This window comes from Lucilia sericata, unplaced genomic scaffold, assembly GCF_015586225.1.
Source record: "Lucilia sericata isolate MDLA Ls3-8-SP2 unplaced genomic scaffold, ASM1558622v1 Contig000911F_arrow, whole genome shotgun sequence".
NCBI lineage: Eukaryota > Metazoa > Arthropoda > Insecta > Diptera > Calliphoridae > Lucilia > Lucilia sericata.
Window position 1 is genome coordinate 85601 of NW_023994898.1, and position 14488 is coordinate 100088.

The 14488-nt window shown below is 32.9% G+C and overlaps 4 protein-coding genes across 4 annotated transcripts; all 4 read left to right on the forward strand.

The window, feature by feature from the left end:
- The first annotated feature begins 845 nt into the window (after window positions 1-845).
- Window positions 846-1583, forward strand: LOC119609002 (multiple organellar RNA editing factor 8, chloroplastic/mitochondrial). The gene has a single exon (XM_037963661.1). The coding sequence runs from the start codon at window positions 846-848 to the stop codon at window positions 1581-1583; it is 738 nt and encodes a 245-aa protein (XP_037819589.1).
- Window positions 1584-6020: 4437 nt separating this feature from the next.
- LOC119609003 (neuropeptide-like protein 32) lies at window positions 6021-6344 on the forward strand. The gene has a single exon (XM_037963662.1). The coding sequence runs from the start codon at window positions 6021-6023 to the stop codon at window positions 6342-6344; it is 324 nt and encodes a 107-aa protein (XP_037819590.1).
- A 2714-nt stretch (window positions 6345-9058) lies between these two features.
- On the forward strand, window positions 9059-9429 carry LOC119609004 (heterogeneous nuclear ribonucleoprotein A1-like). The gene has a single exon (XM_037963663.1). It carries the CDS (start codon window positions 9109-9111, stop codon window positions 9427-9429), a length of 321 nt encoding a protein of 106 aa, XP_037819591.1. The 5' UTR covers window positions 9059-9108.
- A 2333-nt stretch (window positions 9430-11762) lies between these two features.
- LOC119609005 (cold shock protein 2-like) lies at window positions 11763-12153 on the forward strand. The gene has a single exon (XM_037963664.1). The coding sequence runs from the start codon at window positions 11824-11826 to the stop codon at window positions 12151-12153; it is 330 nt and encodes a 109-aa protein (XP_037819592.1). The 5' UTR covers window positions 11763-11823.
- Window positions 12154-14488: the final 2335 nt, after the last annotated feature.

A 14488-nucleotide genomic window follows, 5' to 3' on the forward strand; every position in this document is an offset into this window, starting at 1 on the left:
AAATAATGGACCGATGTAAACCATTTTCAATAGGCTTCGTCTACGATACCATAAAAGATCATGTGCCAAATTTTATTGAATTATCTCCAGAATTGCGACCTGTAGTTTGATTACAAGGTTTACATGGACGGACGGACAGTTGGACGGACATAGCTAAATCGACTCAGATTCTGAGCCGATTAGTACACTTTAAGGTGGGTATAGGACCAATATTATTGTGCGTTACAAACTTCAGCACAAACTCAATATACCCTCCTCACTAAAGTCGTGTAGGGTATAAAAACATAAACATAAGAGGTGGGCGTCATGCAAAAAAAAAAAAAAAAACGTTAAAAGTATAATAAACCACAAATCAAACGAAAATTTTGCACAATAGAAAAAAAGAAAACAAAATTATTTTAACATAGAACAAGTTAATGACGGAGTTGTTTAGAAGATTATTTTATTTATATATTTTTTTGCGATTGTTGCTGAGAACTAAACATATAGTTGACTTAGATTTCCGTTCACCTGCAGAAATAAATACCGGCAGAATACACATTTACTCAGCCAGCATGAAGGTCTACAAGATATAAAATTTAAATTTAATTTTTGGAAATTTTGAAAAACTAATATTTTCTTGTAGTCGGTTTCTTAAAAATAACTTTATCACACACAAAGACACATTCAAACCAAATCTAACAAACTGTAAATTTTAATAAAACTTTAAGCAAAACTTTATTTTAAAATTAGTTTAGTTTTATTTTTAAGTGGATTAACAACAACTTTTAAATTGCACCTAACGGCATAAAATTAAATAGAATTTGAATTAAAAACGAAATTAGAAACGAAGAAATAAAAACAAAATGAAAACAAAATTGATATTGGTATTCTATATGGTGTTGCTTAGTTCTCTAGTTGTGTTAACATCGGCTCAAAATCGTTATCGTAATCGTAATGGATCCTCTAACCGTAATCGTGGCAACAATGATCCCACTGAACAAGGTAGAACTTTGGGTCTTATACGTCCACTATTGGGTCTTGGTCTAAGTACTATTGCTAGACCATTTACACCGTTTGGTTTTGATGCACCTATTGCACCAGCTGCTTCATCTGGAGCAGCACAATCCGATCCCTATTATGGCGGCTATGGTGGTTATACTCCCAACTATTATGGAGGTTATAATTATTTCGGCGGCTATCCTGCATACCGACCTTTTGGTGGTTATCCTCTGCCTTTCTTTGGTGGTTATAGACCTCAAGTTTATCCAGGAAACTATGGCGGCTATCCCCCCTACAATGGTTACGGCGCTCAACGTCCTCTTTACAGCAACTCAAGACCTAGTCCTATAGCTCAACGCCCCAATGTGGGACAACAATCTGGTCTGTCACCTACGAGTCCAGCTGTTACCACGCCAATGTCTGGCAGTGCTACTGCAAATCCTCAAGCAGCTCAAGTAGCCAACTTGTTGGGTCAACTATTAGGTCAACAATTGCGTCCACTTTTAAATCAAGGTGCTGCTTCTCCAGCTCACGATGTTCCTGGTGTTGCTCCTAGTAGTTTGCAAGAAAGACGTTATAGAAACCGTACTTATTTAGGTTAATTAGTTTAAGCGTTTAGTTAAGTTTTTGAAATGACTGTTAATCTATTGTTAAGTTTTTTTTTACATAGTTTTAATGCGATTGTTAATAAAGTATTTTTATACAAAAAAAGTATTAAAAGAAAAATATGCTTGTTATGTAATTATCCTACTTCCTGCAGAAGAATAGTGAACCAATATTCACAAAATCTGGTAGATACATTTATGTAAAATTTCACTTTCTGAAGGGCACCTGAACTTAACTGGGTCACATGGTTTACATGGACACATAGACGGACATAGCTTAATCGACTCAGAAAGTGTTTTTGAGCATACATACTTTGAGGACACCAATATTTTTGGGTCTAACAAACATCAGCACAAATATTTGATAGGACCAATAGGTCGCAAAATACACATAAGTATTTCAAAAAAACTTGTAAGACCAAAATGTCCAAATTTGACCCCATGTAATTACGGCAGTATTTGACTGATAGAACTGAAAATTTGTGTCTAACAAACATCAGCACAAATACATATTTGATAAGACCAATAGGTCACAAGTTACACATATGTATTTCAAAAAACCTTGTATGACCCAAATGTCCAAATTTGACCCCATGTATTTGCGTCAGTTCTTGACTGATAGAACTGAAAATTTGTGTCTGTACTATCTAACATTAGCACTAACCTTGGTGCAAATTTCATCCATTTCTACTTTTTGAGTTGGGTCACTTGACACAAAATTTCCCATATGTTTAACTAGAACTAGAAACACTTATAGATTAAAATATATTCTATTTTAAATTTGCATTAAATATATTTTTTAACAACTTGGTGACAATTAATTACTTCAACTTGTAAAAGTGAAAAGTGATTTTTTTGAAATGTCATGCTACTGTTGAATAAAATATTTAAGTGTTTACATTATATATTTGTATGACTTAAGTATTACCGTTACAGTATGTAAATTGCTTTTTATGAGTTATTTTATAACTAGAATATCTAATTCAAATAAAAATGGGCAGAACATAAATAGTGGGCGTGGAAGATAGGTTGATAGGAGTATGTATAGTACATCAAATCCGAAGAAATACACCCAGGCCACTAATGGGCCTGTTGTGGGCGCTTTTTCATGAAAAAAAATTGTTCACTGAGTATATTATTTTTCAATGTTCAGAAACTTAGTTTTCTGGACGTAATTCTTAAGAATTTTCCAATCAGTGTTAGTCAGGAATGTTATTTCCGGAATAACATCATTTCCAAGATACTTCGACGAATGCCTGACAGTGGCAAAGAAAGTGCTCCAGAGTTTCATTGTCCTCTCCACTCTACATTCGTCCGAATCCGTACGGCCAATTTTGTATAGATGTGCTCGTAATCCTGTGTGTCCACACTAACTTCAGACTTGCTCATTTTGAGGAGATTTCTCGTCTTGTTCGTTTCATTATTCCAAAAGGCCTTATGTGATTCTCTCACCCATATTTTTAATGGTTTTGCGTTCGTCAGGTTAACTACCTCGAGCTGCCTTCCCTTTAAAACTTTTACATTCGCACTTTCGTTGCCAACTACTCCCGAGTGTCCTGGTACCCATATGATGTAAACCTTACCTCAAGGAGAGTATTCAGTTAAAGCTTTCTTACAATCCAATACAATTTACACATTCCGTTATTGCTCGGACTTCTGCCTGGAAGCTTGTGTTATGATTAGGTAAACGGTGGTATATTTCTGTTTCTGGGTCTTCAATATAGAACCCCAGGCCCACTTTATCCCCTAATTTTGATTCATCCGTATAACAATGGATTCCTACTGGTATTCGCTCTAATGTTCCGCTTGACCAAGATATTCTATCTTGGATCTGCGTTTCAAATTTTCCGACATATTCTGTGTCTGGTATACGATCAGGCACGTCCGATGATTGTGTATAACCTTCCAATGTGTCCAGAATACATTGATGACGTGTCCTATAACCGCTTTTGGCGCCTAAAGTAAACAGCTGTTCGGCTGTAAGCGCCGTCTAATATCTTAAATATGTTTCAAGGGGTGGAATATCTAGCAACGTTTCCAGAGTTTAGGTTAAAGTAGTACACATGGCACCATTTATACCCAAGCAGCATGTGCGCTGAACTCCCTGTGATAGTTTGATATTACACTTTTTGTCCAAAGTAGTCCAACAGATTATAGAAGCATAAGCTAGAATTGGTCAAGTTATACTTTCATGCCTATAGTTCTTCTACATATCGCCCAGCCCCGATGTGTCTTCTTGATCCTATCCTCTGTGTGGTGTCTCCATTTTAATTTCCGATCGAGAATTACACCTAAGTACTTAACTTTGTCTGTCACTGGCATTTTCTTAAGGTTCAGTATATGTAAAAATGTCTGTCTTTCTTGTAAAAAGACAGATTTCCGCATTCGGTGGGTTAACATTGAGGCTTCTCTGTTGAGTCCAGCTCAAGGGCTTTACTTTAAGCCTTTATCAGACCGCTCTCAAAGCATATATGGGGTTCACTTTTAAAACTTAAACTCGAATACTGCTAAGCTACGCTCATATCAAATTTTATCCTGATCGAATCTTTAAACAATTATGGATACTATACCACTGTGCTGCGTAAAATGTTATGAACTAATGTTTAGAAAAATTTAATTTTCACGGAAACTATTGTAGATATATAGGTTAAATCTGTCATAGAGTAAAAATATTGTTCTGTCAAATATAAGAAACAATAAATAAATAAATATTAATTTTTCATAGAAAAATTAAATTTTGCTTAAAATATATTAATTATGATGACTAATGGCAGAGTTTAAATACAAACGAAAAATATTTTCATTATTTATTCATTACATTATTTTCATAATTTATTTTGAAAAATCAATGAACTTGTACTTGTTTTTAAAAATCACATATATATTTTTGTTTAATAAAAAAGTAGTTAAGTCGGAACCACATGAAAGTGACAAAACTCGTACTAAAAATTCGCAGGTACCTGCATATTCATTAGGGTGTATTTTTTTTTTAATTTTCCTAAGTTAACACTATAATACAAAACCGAAGCCAAGTGGAAAACCTTATATAGCGAGCTATGAAAGAAATTATCGTCCAATGTTCCAAAATGCGCCAGAGTTTCATTGTCCTCTCCGTATGCACTACATACACCTGTGTGTTCATATATCATCAATATGGTGAAGCTTCTACACGCAGAAAAAAAACATGGTTCGACATGGTTACTATAACTACGCCATGTTTACTGTAACAATATATTGTTTTCAAAAACATGTAATTGTTATTTTAATTAGATTTTAACAATATTTTAGTTACTGTAAACCTTTGTATGTTCAAGGCAATTATAAATTTGAGTATGATTCACTGAAAAATAATTATTTTTACAACAACTAAATAATGATAACAATGAAAACATATTATGTTATTTACAACAATTTATAACCATTGTATGTTATGTTGTTATAAATAACCATTATATGTTATGTTGTTATATGTCTGCTGATACAACAACAAATGAATACAACAACAAAACAACTTTTGCCACACACATTTACTCATACAGATTACTTTTTCGTGTGTGTTTTTTTTTACGCGACAATAAAATGAGTTGAAATAATTCTCATTTGGTTTATAACATTAAACGTATAAGTTTTTCAGTTTGTATAAAATAATGTAGTTATGTTTTTGTGAAGCAAATTGAAATTTGCGAACTGTGTTAAGTATTGTAAGTTATATTTATTTATATATATATTTTACTTTTTTTTTAGAAACTGTAATTTTACTAATTCAGTAAAATTTATTTTGATTTCGATACATATTTAAACGAAATTTTGATCACATTGGATCGTAATATGATCAAGTATAACAATATTATGATAAATAGAAAAATATTATGATAAAATATTTCCACGGTATATAATCATAATATGATATTTTAAAATTGTTACAATAACTATAATATGTTTAGACTACAATCATAATGTTAACCATAATATGTTGCTCTTAGAACATGGTTACCACAACCATGTTTTTTCTCTGCGTGTATCCTGTTCTCGTTAACCTATTCTTAGCCTTATGGAAATATTTTAAATAAAAAATGCACCTTAATATCTTTACACACACCCCCTTTAAACTGAATTTTTCAAATCACTAAGGCACATTTCATAATTAACAAAGTAAGGTCATAAAAGAACATGACATAAAGTAGTATTAATTTGCTGTACACGTTTAGAGAACAAAAAATCCCAAATTGTGTTCATTTATATCGTAAGCCGAGGTGTGAACTACAAAGATTTTGTTTACATTATGAATTAAAAAGCCCCGTAAAAATTGGATGCCTATAAAAAGCCTACATTTGTTGCGCAGAATGCAGTAAAAGTTTGATATTCGAAACAAAAATACATCGTTTGGACTCAGAGAATAATATTTTCAAAACGGTTGTGTAACGAGGAAACAACATGCGTTATTTCTTACTATTTATCATATTGGTTGTAGTCGGTGTAATAACGGCATTACCAACTTCTACCGGGAATGCGGAAAAGGGAACGAATTTGTTAGAAGTCGCTGATGCTGGAGACTTACATTCCAATGATGGCGTTCGTGAAGCCCGTCATTGGGGAGGCGGATGGGGAGGCTGGGGCGGTGGTTGGGGTGGTCGCTGGGGTGGATGGGGCGGCGGTTGGGGTGGTCGCTGGGGTGGATGGGGAGGTGGCGGATGGGGAGGCTGGGGTGGTCGCAGATGGGGAGGAGGCTGGGGTGGATGGGGAGGTGGTTGGGGATAAAACCATAGTAAAAATAACAACTTGTGTTTAACTTCTGACTTGTGCCTTTTACATTTGTAAATATTTTTTGTAACAAATAAATGTGTTGGTATTTTTTAAAAATATTTGATTGTGTGTTTTATTATTTATTGGCATTTAATTCTTATCATAAGGGAGGCAAGGGGAAATTGCTCTCGCATTGACCGAAATTTTAAGAATATTCTCAAAAAAATATTTTATTAATTATTTTTAACTCGATTTTATTCATTAAAGTTTTAATTGTTAATTTTATCATTTCATGTTTACTTTTGAAATTGACTCCAACTATTCAACTTCAACAAATAAGGTGTTTTGGACGGAAATTTCATATTGTGATTTTTATGAAAAGCACTAAAAATTTAGCAATTTTGATAACTAATTTTGAGTTACTAAATTCAGACTACATGGCAATACATATGATACCCTATATCAGTTATAAGTATATTTAAAATGTGATTTATTGATAATAATTAGATAGGTTAGGTTGATAGGAGGATGTTACTACATCAAATCAGGTCGTCAGATGTTCAGAAACTCAGTTTACTGGACGTAATTACTAAAAATTTTCCAATCGTGTGGGATGTTATATCCTGAATAATATCACTCCCAAGATATTTTGATCTAATTGCGGCGAAAGCCTAACAATCCCTTAAAAATTTTCTAATCGGGAGAAATGTTATATCCTGAATAATATCACTCCGAAGATATTTGAATGTAATTTCGGCGAAAGCCTTACTATGGTAAAGAAAGAGCTCCAGATTTCCACTGTCCTCTCTATATGCTCAACATTCGTCTGAATCCGAACGTCCAATTTTGATTAGCTGTACCCATAATCCTGTGTGTCCACTCAGAATACGTACCATCATACGAACCTCAGACTTGCTCATTATGAGAAGGCTTCTCGTTCTGCTCTCGTTAGGGTCACTCAATTTTTAATTCTGTCCTCGTCCTATTATATTCGCTATTTCATTTCTTTCGACTACTCCCGAGTGGTCTGGTACCTATATGATGTAAACTTTAGTATTCGGTTAGGATTTTCCTACAATCCAATAGATTTAACTTTATCATCTCATCGCCAGAAGGTAATTATGTAGCTGTCGGTAAATATGTTAAACCGACGTTGGCGCCATATTTATTTGAATTCAATTTACGCATTCCGTTATTGATCGGATTGTTGTGATTAGATATTTTTCTGTTTCTGGGTCTTCAATGTAGAACCCTAAGCTTACTTTGTCCCACAATTTAGAGAAATCCGTGTAGAAACGGGTTATGAGCGGGTTGTTATATATGTTTCAATTGGTGAAATGTCTAGTAACTTTTCCAGAGCATTAGTTGACGTAGTACTCATGGCACCACTTTTAGCGCCGTCCAATGGAGGGGATACTTTAAAGCAAATTCTTACGCCCATCAATCAAATCTGTTGTCTCGGATTTTTGCTTATATCTCCGTTATTTATGGACGAATTTTGCTGATGGAAACTTCTTGAAAGCATGCCTGACAGAATTATTGAAGATTTGGATCCCGAAGTTATCTGGGGTCTTCAGAAAACTGATTTAAACAGACACACAGACGGACAGACAGACGGACATTGCTTAAACGACTCCGCAATCTATAAGGATTCAGAATATACATATATATTTTATAGGGTCAGAAAACTATATTCTGGAAAATACAAACGGAATGACAAATTTATATATATTCTTCTCACGAAGGTGAAGGGTATTAAAAATGAGTTGTCTGGACTAACATTACTGAAATAGCAGATAAATTCCCAGTTTTAAATTAAATTAAAAGCGTTTAAAGTATCGAATAGTATTGAGTACCCAAACGAAAAGTATTGAGTAATTAAAAGTAGTAGAATGTTACAGCACTAATCACGACTTCATGTCTGGTCGCTTTTTTTATCCAATTGTAGATGAAATTTCATCGACAGTATTGATTGATATATCAGTGCGAATTTCGCATTTTTAACCCAATATAATTTTTTGTTGAGACTGAATTATCAAGGAGATCAAACGAAAACCTATTGTCATAAAGATTATGAAAAAATTATAAATTTCTTGAATACTAGAAAGCATGGCGCCGAATCTTGATGTTTGAAATTAGAAAACTAAAGGAATTTTCAGTAATAACAGAATAAATTAGATCACTTGCTAAACACGTATCGATCACATTCAAAATGTATAATTAAATAATTAATATTTCAATCAATAACTCATCACAAATCAAAACAAAGTGTCATAATATTTTAAATAATTAAAGTGACAGGTAAAATCCATAATAATAAAAAGTGTTACTTCTTTTATATAATTTATTTTTTTAAGAGCAATAAACTTGAACTTGTTTTAAAAACCACTTGAAATCTTTTTTTTTAACAAAAATTGCCAAATAGGGATCACATCTTTAGATAAAATCTCTTACTTAAAATTTACATGCGCATGCCCAACCGTGCACACACCCCCTTTCAACGGAATTTTTCAATATATTTTTTTGGTCATAAAAAATTATATATGCACTTCTGAAGTTGTTGTACGCGTTTTAAAACAAAATTGTAAAGAGCTCCCAACAAGTTTTCATTCAAAAGTGTAAATTACCAAAATATTGTTTACTTTTAGAATTTTAAATTTGCTAAAATTGGAAGCGTATAAAAAGCCTATCGTAATTTTCCCAAAATACAGTACAAGTTTGTTATTCTAAGTCCAAACATATCAAGTGTAATTTGTGAAGAATACGTAAAAGAAATATCATGCGTCTTTTGTTACTACTCGCCTTAATAGGCCTTGTTGTGGTGACAATGGCAATACCACCTTTTCCGGAGAATAAGTATAAGCAACAACAAATAACTCTGTATGATGTTGCCGATGCTGGAGATTTACATTCCAATGAAGCCGTACGTCTAGCTCGTCATTGGGGCGGAGGATGGGGAGGCGGCTGGGGTGGTGGAGGATGGGGAGGTGGATGGGGTGGTGGATGGGGAGGAGGAGGATGGGGTGGCGGAGGATGGGGACATGGTGGATGGGGTCACGGTGGCTGGGGACATGGCGGATGGGGTGGTGGATGGGGATAAAACCTCAGCTACTGGCAAAATACATGTTAATATTCTTATTTTATTTATACTTTACACATGAAAAAGATTTGAAATTGATAAATATATTAAAAGCAGAAATATTGAAAAAAAAAATATTTACATTGTTTATAAATTATTAAAAGAATACAAGTAAGAGTGTCATATTCTCATGGATCCTATACAAAAGTCCATATTTTCGGAAATTTATTTATCGTTTATCCCTTCAAAATACCAAAATATCCATCAAATCTTAAATATATGTACATATACATTTTCGAATCCTAATTTCATTCATAAATCATTTTTGTGCCGGATAAATAAAAACAAAACAACATTAACATATGAAATATGTTGTTGTTTTCAGTCGTTATTACTGATGTTTTTGTTAGGATTTGTCATTAATGACTCGCTTCAAAATACCTGAATTTTTACAAAATTTTATAGATATAAATAATGCATGCAGTATGTTGTTGTTTTCAGTCGTTAAAGCTGATGTTGTTGTTTCATTATGTTTAGCTATGTAATGACAAAAGTTCGCATTTTTATACCCTACACTACCATCAGCGTCTATGCTGATGTTTATAACCAATCGACTCATAATCAATTTCTGAGTCCAATGTTCATGTAAACCTCGTGCGCAAGGTACAGGTCGCAATCTTGAAGTTATTTTAATACATTTGTTTAAAAAAATGTACATGGGCAATTTTGTGTCAACTTTTAAAATCGATGTCTAAGCTTTCTAAAGCAAAAAACTTCCATTTTGAAAAAAAAGGGAAAAAATTTATTCTTGAGTTAAAAAATTATTATTATTTTTCGATAGATATCCCACTAGCATCCCATTATAAAACCCTTAACCCTTTGAAAAAAAGGGGAACAAATTTATTCTTGAGTTAAAAAATTATTATTATTATTCGATATATATCCCACTAGCATCCTATTATAAAACACTTAAAGGAAATTGTATAAGATTTCTTCTGAAAAAAACCCATTTTATAAAAAAAAATTAAAAAAGATATTTTTTTGGAAACAGTGAAGAAATAACTATCTAAACTCCTTTGGAGTTTCAACCATAGGTGAAAAATTACACTCATTTGAATAAAACCCTGTATGACCAAAATGTTTAACTTTAACGCCCTCAAAGTGCGGCAGTTCTTGACCGATTGTGCCTGGCATACTATGCAATAGTACTAACCCTTGAAACGAATTTGCCTATAAGTATGATTGTGTAGGCTATCATATGGTCGACCATGTCTGTTTTCCACTATTTTCTTGGGTTGATTCGGTATTTTACTCTCGATGAAACAGTTATGACAATTATAGCTTAGGTTGATATGAGGATGTATAGTACATCAAATCCGAAGAAATACACCTAGGCCACTATCGGGCCTGTTGTGCGCTACTTTTCATGAAAAAAATCACTGAATGTTTTATTTTTCAATGTTCATAAACTCAGTTTCCTGGAATATTCCAATCAGTGTTTGTCAGGAATGTTATTTCCGGAATAACATCACTTCCAAAATACTTTGATCTAACTTCTACGAATGCTTGACAGTGGCAAAGAAAGTGCTCCAGAGTTTTACTGTCCTCTCCACATGCTCTACATTCGTCTGAATCCGCACGTCCAATTTTGTATAGATGTGCACGTAATCCTGTGTGTCCACTCAGAATACGTACCATCATACTAACCTCAGACTTGCTCATTTTGAGGAGATTTCTCGTCTTGCTCTCATCAGGGTCACCCCATAGAATCTTTGTGGTTCTACCCACCGTTTCATTATTCCAAGAGGCCTTATGGGATTCTCTCATCCATATTTTGAATTCAGCTTTTGATGCGTCGAATAGTTTTGCGTTCATTAGGTTAAATACCTAGATCTCCCTTCCCTTTAAAGCTATTACCGACTACTGCCGAGTGGACAGTTTGCCATTATAATAAAAATATGTCTAAAAATCAACAAAATAGTTCCACCCAAACATGAAGATGATCGGAAAATTATTGAAATATTCTATTTTCCATATCCTGCTTTAATTTTACCATCAATTAATCATCCATAAATGATGACACACTTAACAATATTGTAGACAACACTTAAACAATTTCCAAATTATTAAATTAACAAAACCGCCGAAAATTATACATTTTATGAAAGGTGTATGAACTGTATTATTTGCACTTGTTTTAAAATAAACACGTATTATAACAATAACAATTTTTTGTTAGATTTTGGTTAAGTACTTTTAGCATGATATACTACATACATATTAACTTTAACTTTAAATCTCAGTCCTATAAAACATCGTAATTTTTTGTAAACAATCAATAGTGCTCAATTCTAGCTAGAAGTAATAACAACCTCGTTTAGTAATTCGGTTACAAAGTTATTTAATATCTTCGTCATGAAACTGTTTGTAGCAGTTTTAGTCCTGTGTTCGTTGGCCGTTTGCTTCGGTTCGCCCATCGACAATAAGAATCTGAAATCTTTGTTAGGTGTTGAAGCCTCAGCTCATAATGATAACAATGGACAAATACAAGCAGACAAGCCTGAACATGTTGGTGCTGACAATACTGAACACATTCGTATAGCACGTCATCATGGTTATGGTGGATATGGTGGTTATGGGGGCTATGGTGGCTATGGGGGCTATGGTGGATATGGCGGTTATGGAGGAGGTTATGGTGGTTATGGAGGAGGTGGCTATGGAGGATACGGCGGATATTACGGATAAGATATTAGTTAAAAATAATATTTTTTTTTGTGTGAATTAAATAAAAAAATCTGTTGATAAAATCGTATTATTATGTTTTTTAATTAATATGTTTATATCAACAAGGAAAGTGATTTTGTTAATCATCTTGTTTTGTTTCCAAATGTTTTTTGGATCTCACGTCATCTCTCATGTTAATGATTATCTGAGTGATCACGGCTAATGTCGTTTTGGGGCTCTTATGTAATTTTTGGTGAGAAATTTTAAATATTTTCGATTTTATAAAATCTATTTTTAGTGAGAAGTTTGATTGAGGACTTTTTTTTTGAGGACTTCTAATTTTCTTTCAGATTTTTTTTTACCATATTTTACTCATTTATAATTGATAAAAAGTAATTTTGAATTTTTTGCATTCATCACTATTACACTATACAACAAAATCAATTTTTTTTCAAAATTACAAGGTCCGGCCAATAAATTTTGATAGAGGAGAGATAAACAAATGCCACGTGTATGGGCGTTTTGAAAGTTACATCTGAATTTAATTTGACCAAGGGTTAAAGTTTCCCAACTCTGGCACATTCTTATTGTTAATCGGCATAAGAAACCATAAGACCCTGCCATTTTAGGTATAACATGTGTTCAGCAAAATAATGTAAAATATTATGGAGAATATATTTGTAGAATATGTTTATCTTCTAACTCCTCAAAAAATGGGCCTTTTTTGTCCTTCTTTATAAAAGGGCAAAAACTCTATTAAAATCGGGATTTAGGGGAATAAAATGTTCCGCAAAAATATTCTCCGTGAAATTCTACTATAAGTCTTAGAATATACCAATATGGAAAATTCAACCAAAAAGTCCGAAATAAGACACAATAAAAGAGAGCTTAGGGTTAATTTCGCATTCATTAAGAATTTTACCATGAGATATGAAAAGGACAAGGTAGATATTTTACATATCAATGGATTGGAAAAAATTTGGTGAACAAATTTTATACTTAAAATGTAAGGATCAAATGGTTCCTTATGCGGATTAACAATAAGAATGTGCCAGAGTTGGGAAACTTTAACCCGCTTTAAAACGAAATTCAGATGTAAACTTTCAAAAAAGTCAACAATTTATTTTTTATTCTTTTATATCTTAGATTAGAAATTATAGCCGGGCGATGTCGACCTACACCTGTTACAAAAATAAAATGTGATTTAGTTTTCATAATAAAGCATTTAAGTTGAATTGTAACTTGCCTCAGATATACTTAAGCCATTTATTGTTGAATAAAATTGTGGACATTTAAGTCAAAATTTAAATAAGTGCTAGGGTCAAATGAGGCCCTATAATTATAAAATTTACGAGGGTCATTAAGGCTGGTATAGAACTTGGTTTTACAGCATTTTGTCGAGATACGAGTACATTAAACATAATTATGAACTTAAAAGGCCTATTCGCGGGTTCTGTTGTATGGGGGCTAGGTGAAATAACGGACCGATGTTACCCATTTTCAATAGGATTCGTCTCCGGTATCATAGAAGATCATGTGCCAAATTTCATGGAATTATCTCCAAAATTGCGACCTGTAGTTTGATTACAAGGTTTACATGGACGGACAAACGGACGGACATAGCTAAATCGACTCAGAAAATGATTCTAAATCGATTGGTATACTTTAAGGTGGGTATAGGACCAATATTATTGTGCGTTACAAACATCAGCACAAACCCAAATATACCCTCCCCACTAAAGTGGTGTAGGGTATAAATATTTATATAACAATTTCAGTCAGTATTTTTTCTACCGTAGTAAACTAATACTATGTTTACACGAACAGTGGAATTACGTTATTCGACCTCTGAATTAATACGTTTTCACAACATATTTTTAATTCGTTTTGACAGTTCTTTGCCACGTTGGTTTTTTTCTCTCAATATTTTGTTTACGTTTCGAACTTTATTTTGACAAATTAATTAATTTCCTATTCGTTTATTTGATTACGATAATTCGTAATTCTTAGATAATTCAAAGTTAATTACGCAGCTGAAATTTTGTAATACCTCATTTTGTTTGATTTGTTTTTCCTCGTATTTTTAAATCAACTCGAAATCTCATAAGTACTAGATTTTGTTCTAGTGTAAATGGGCTATGAATCATGTAATCCAATTCGTAAGTGGGGGTTGAATGACGAATGAAAGCGTGAATGACGAATAATTGATTCGTGTGAACGGGGTATAATATAATTGATAACACATACAAATTTAATAACAAATTAAGACATATTATATATATTTTTTATTTTATCATATTAGTAAAAGTAAAATATTTATATTAGAAGAGATACGGGAATAAAAATGATTGAATTT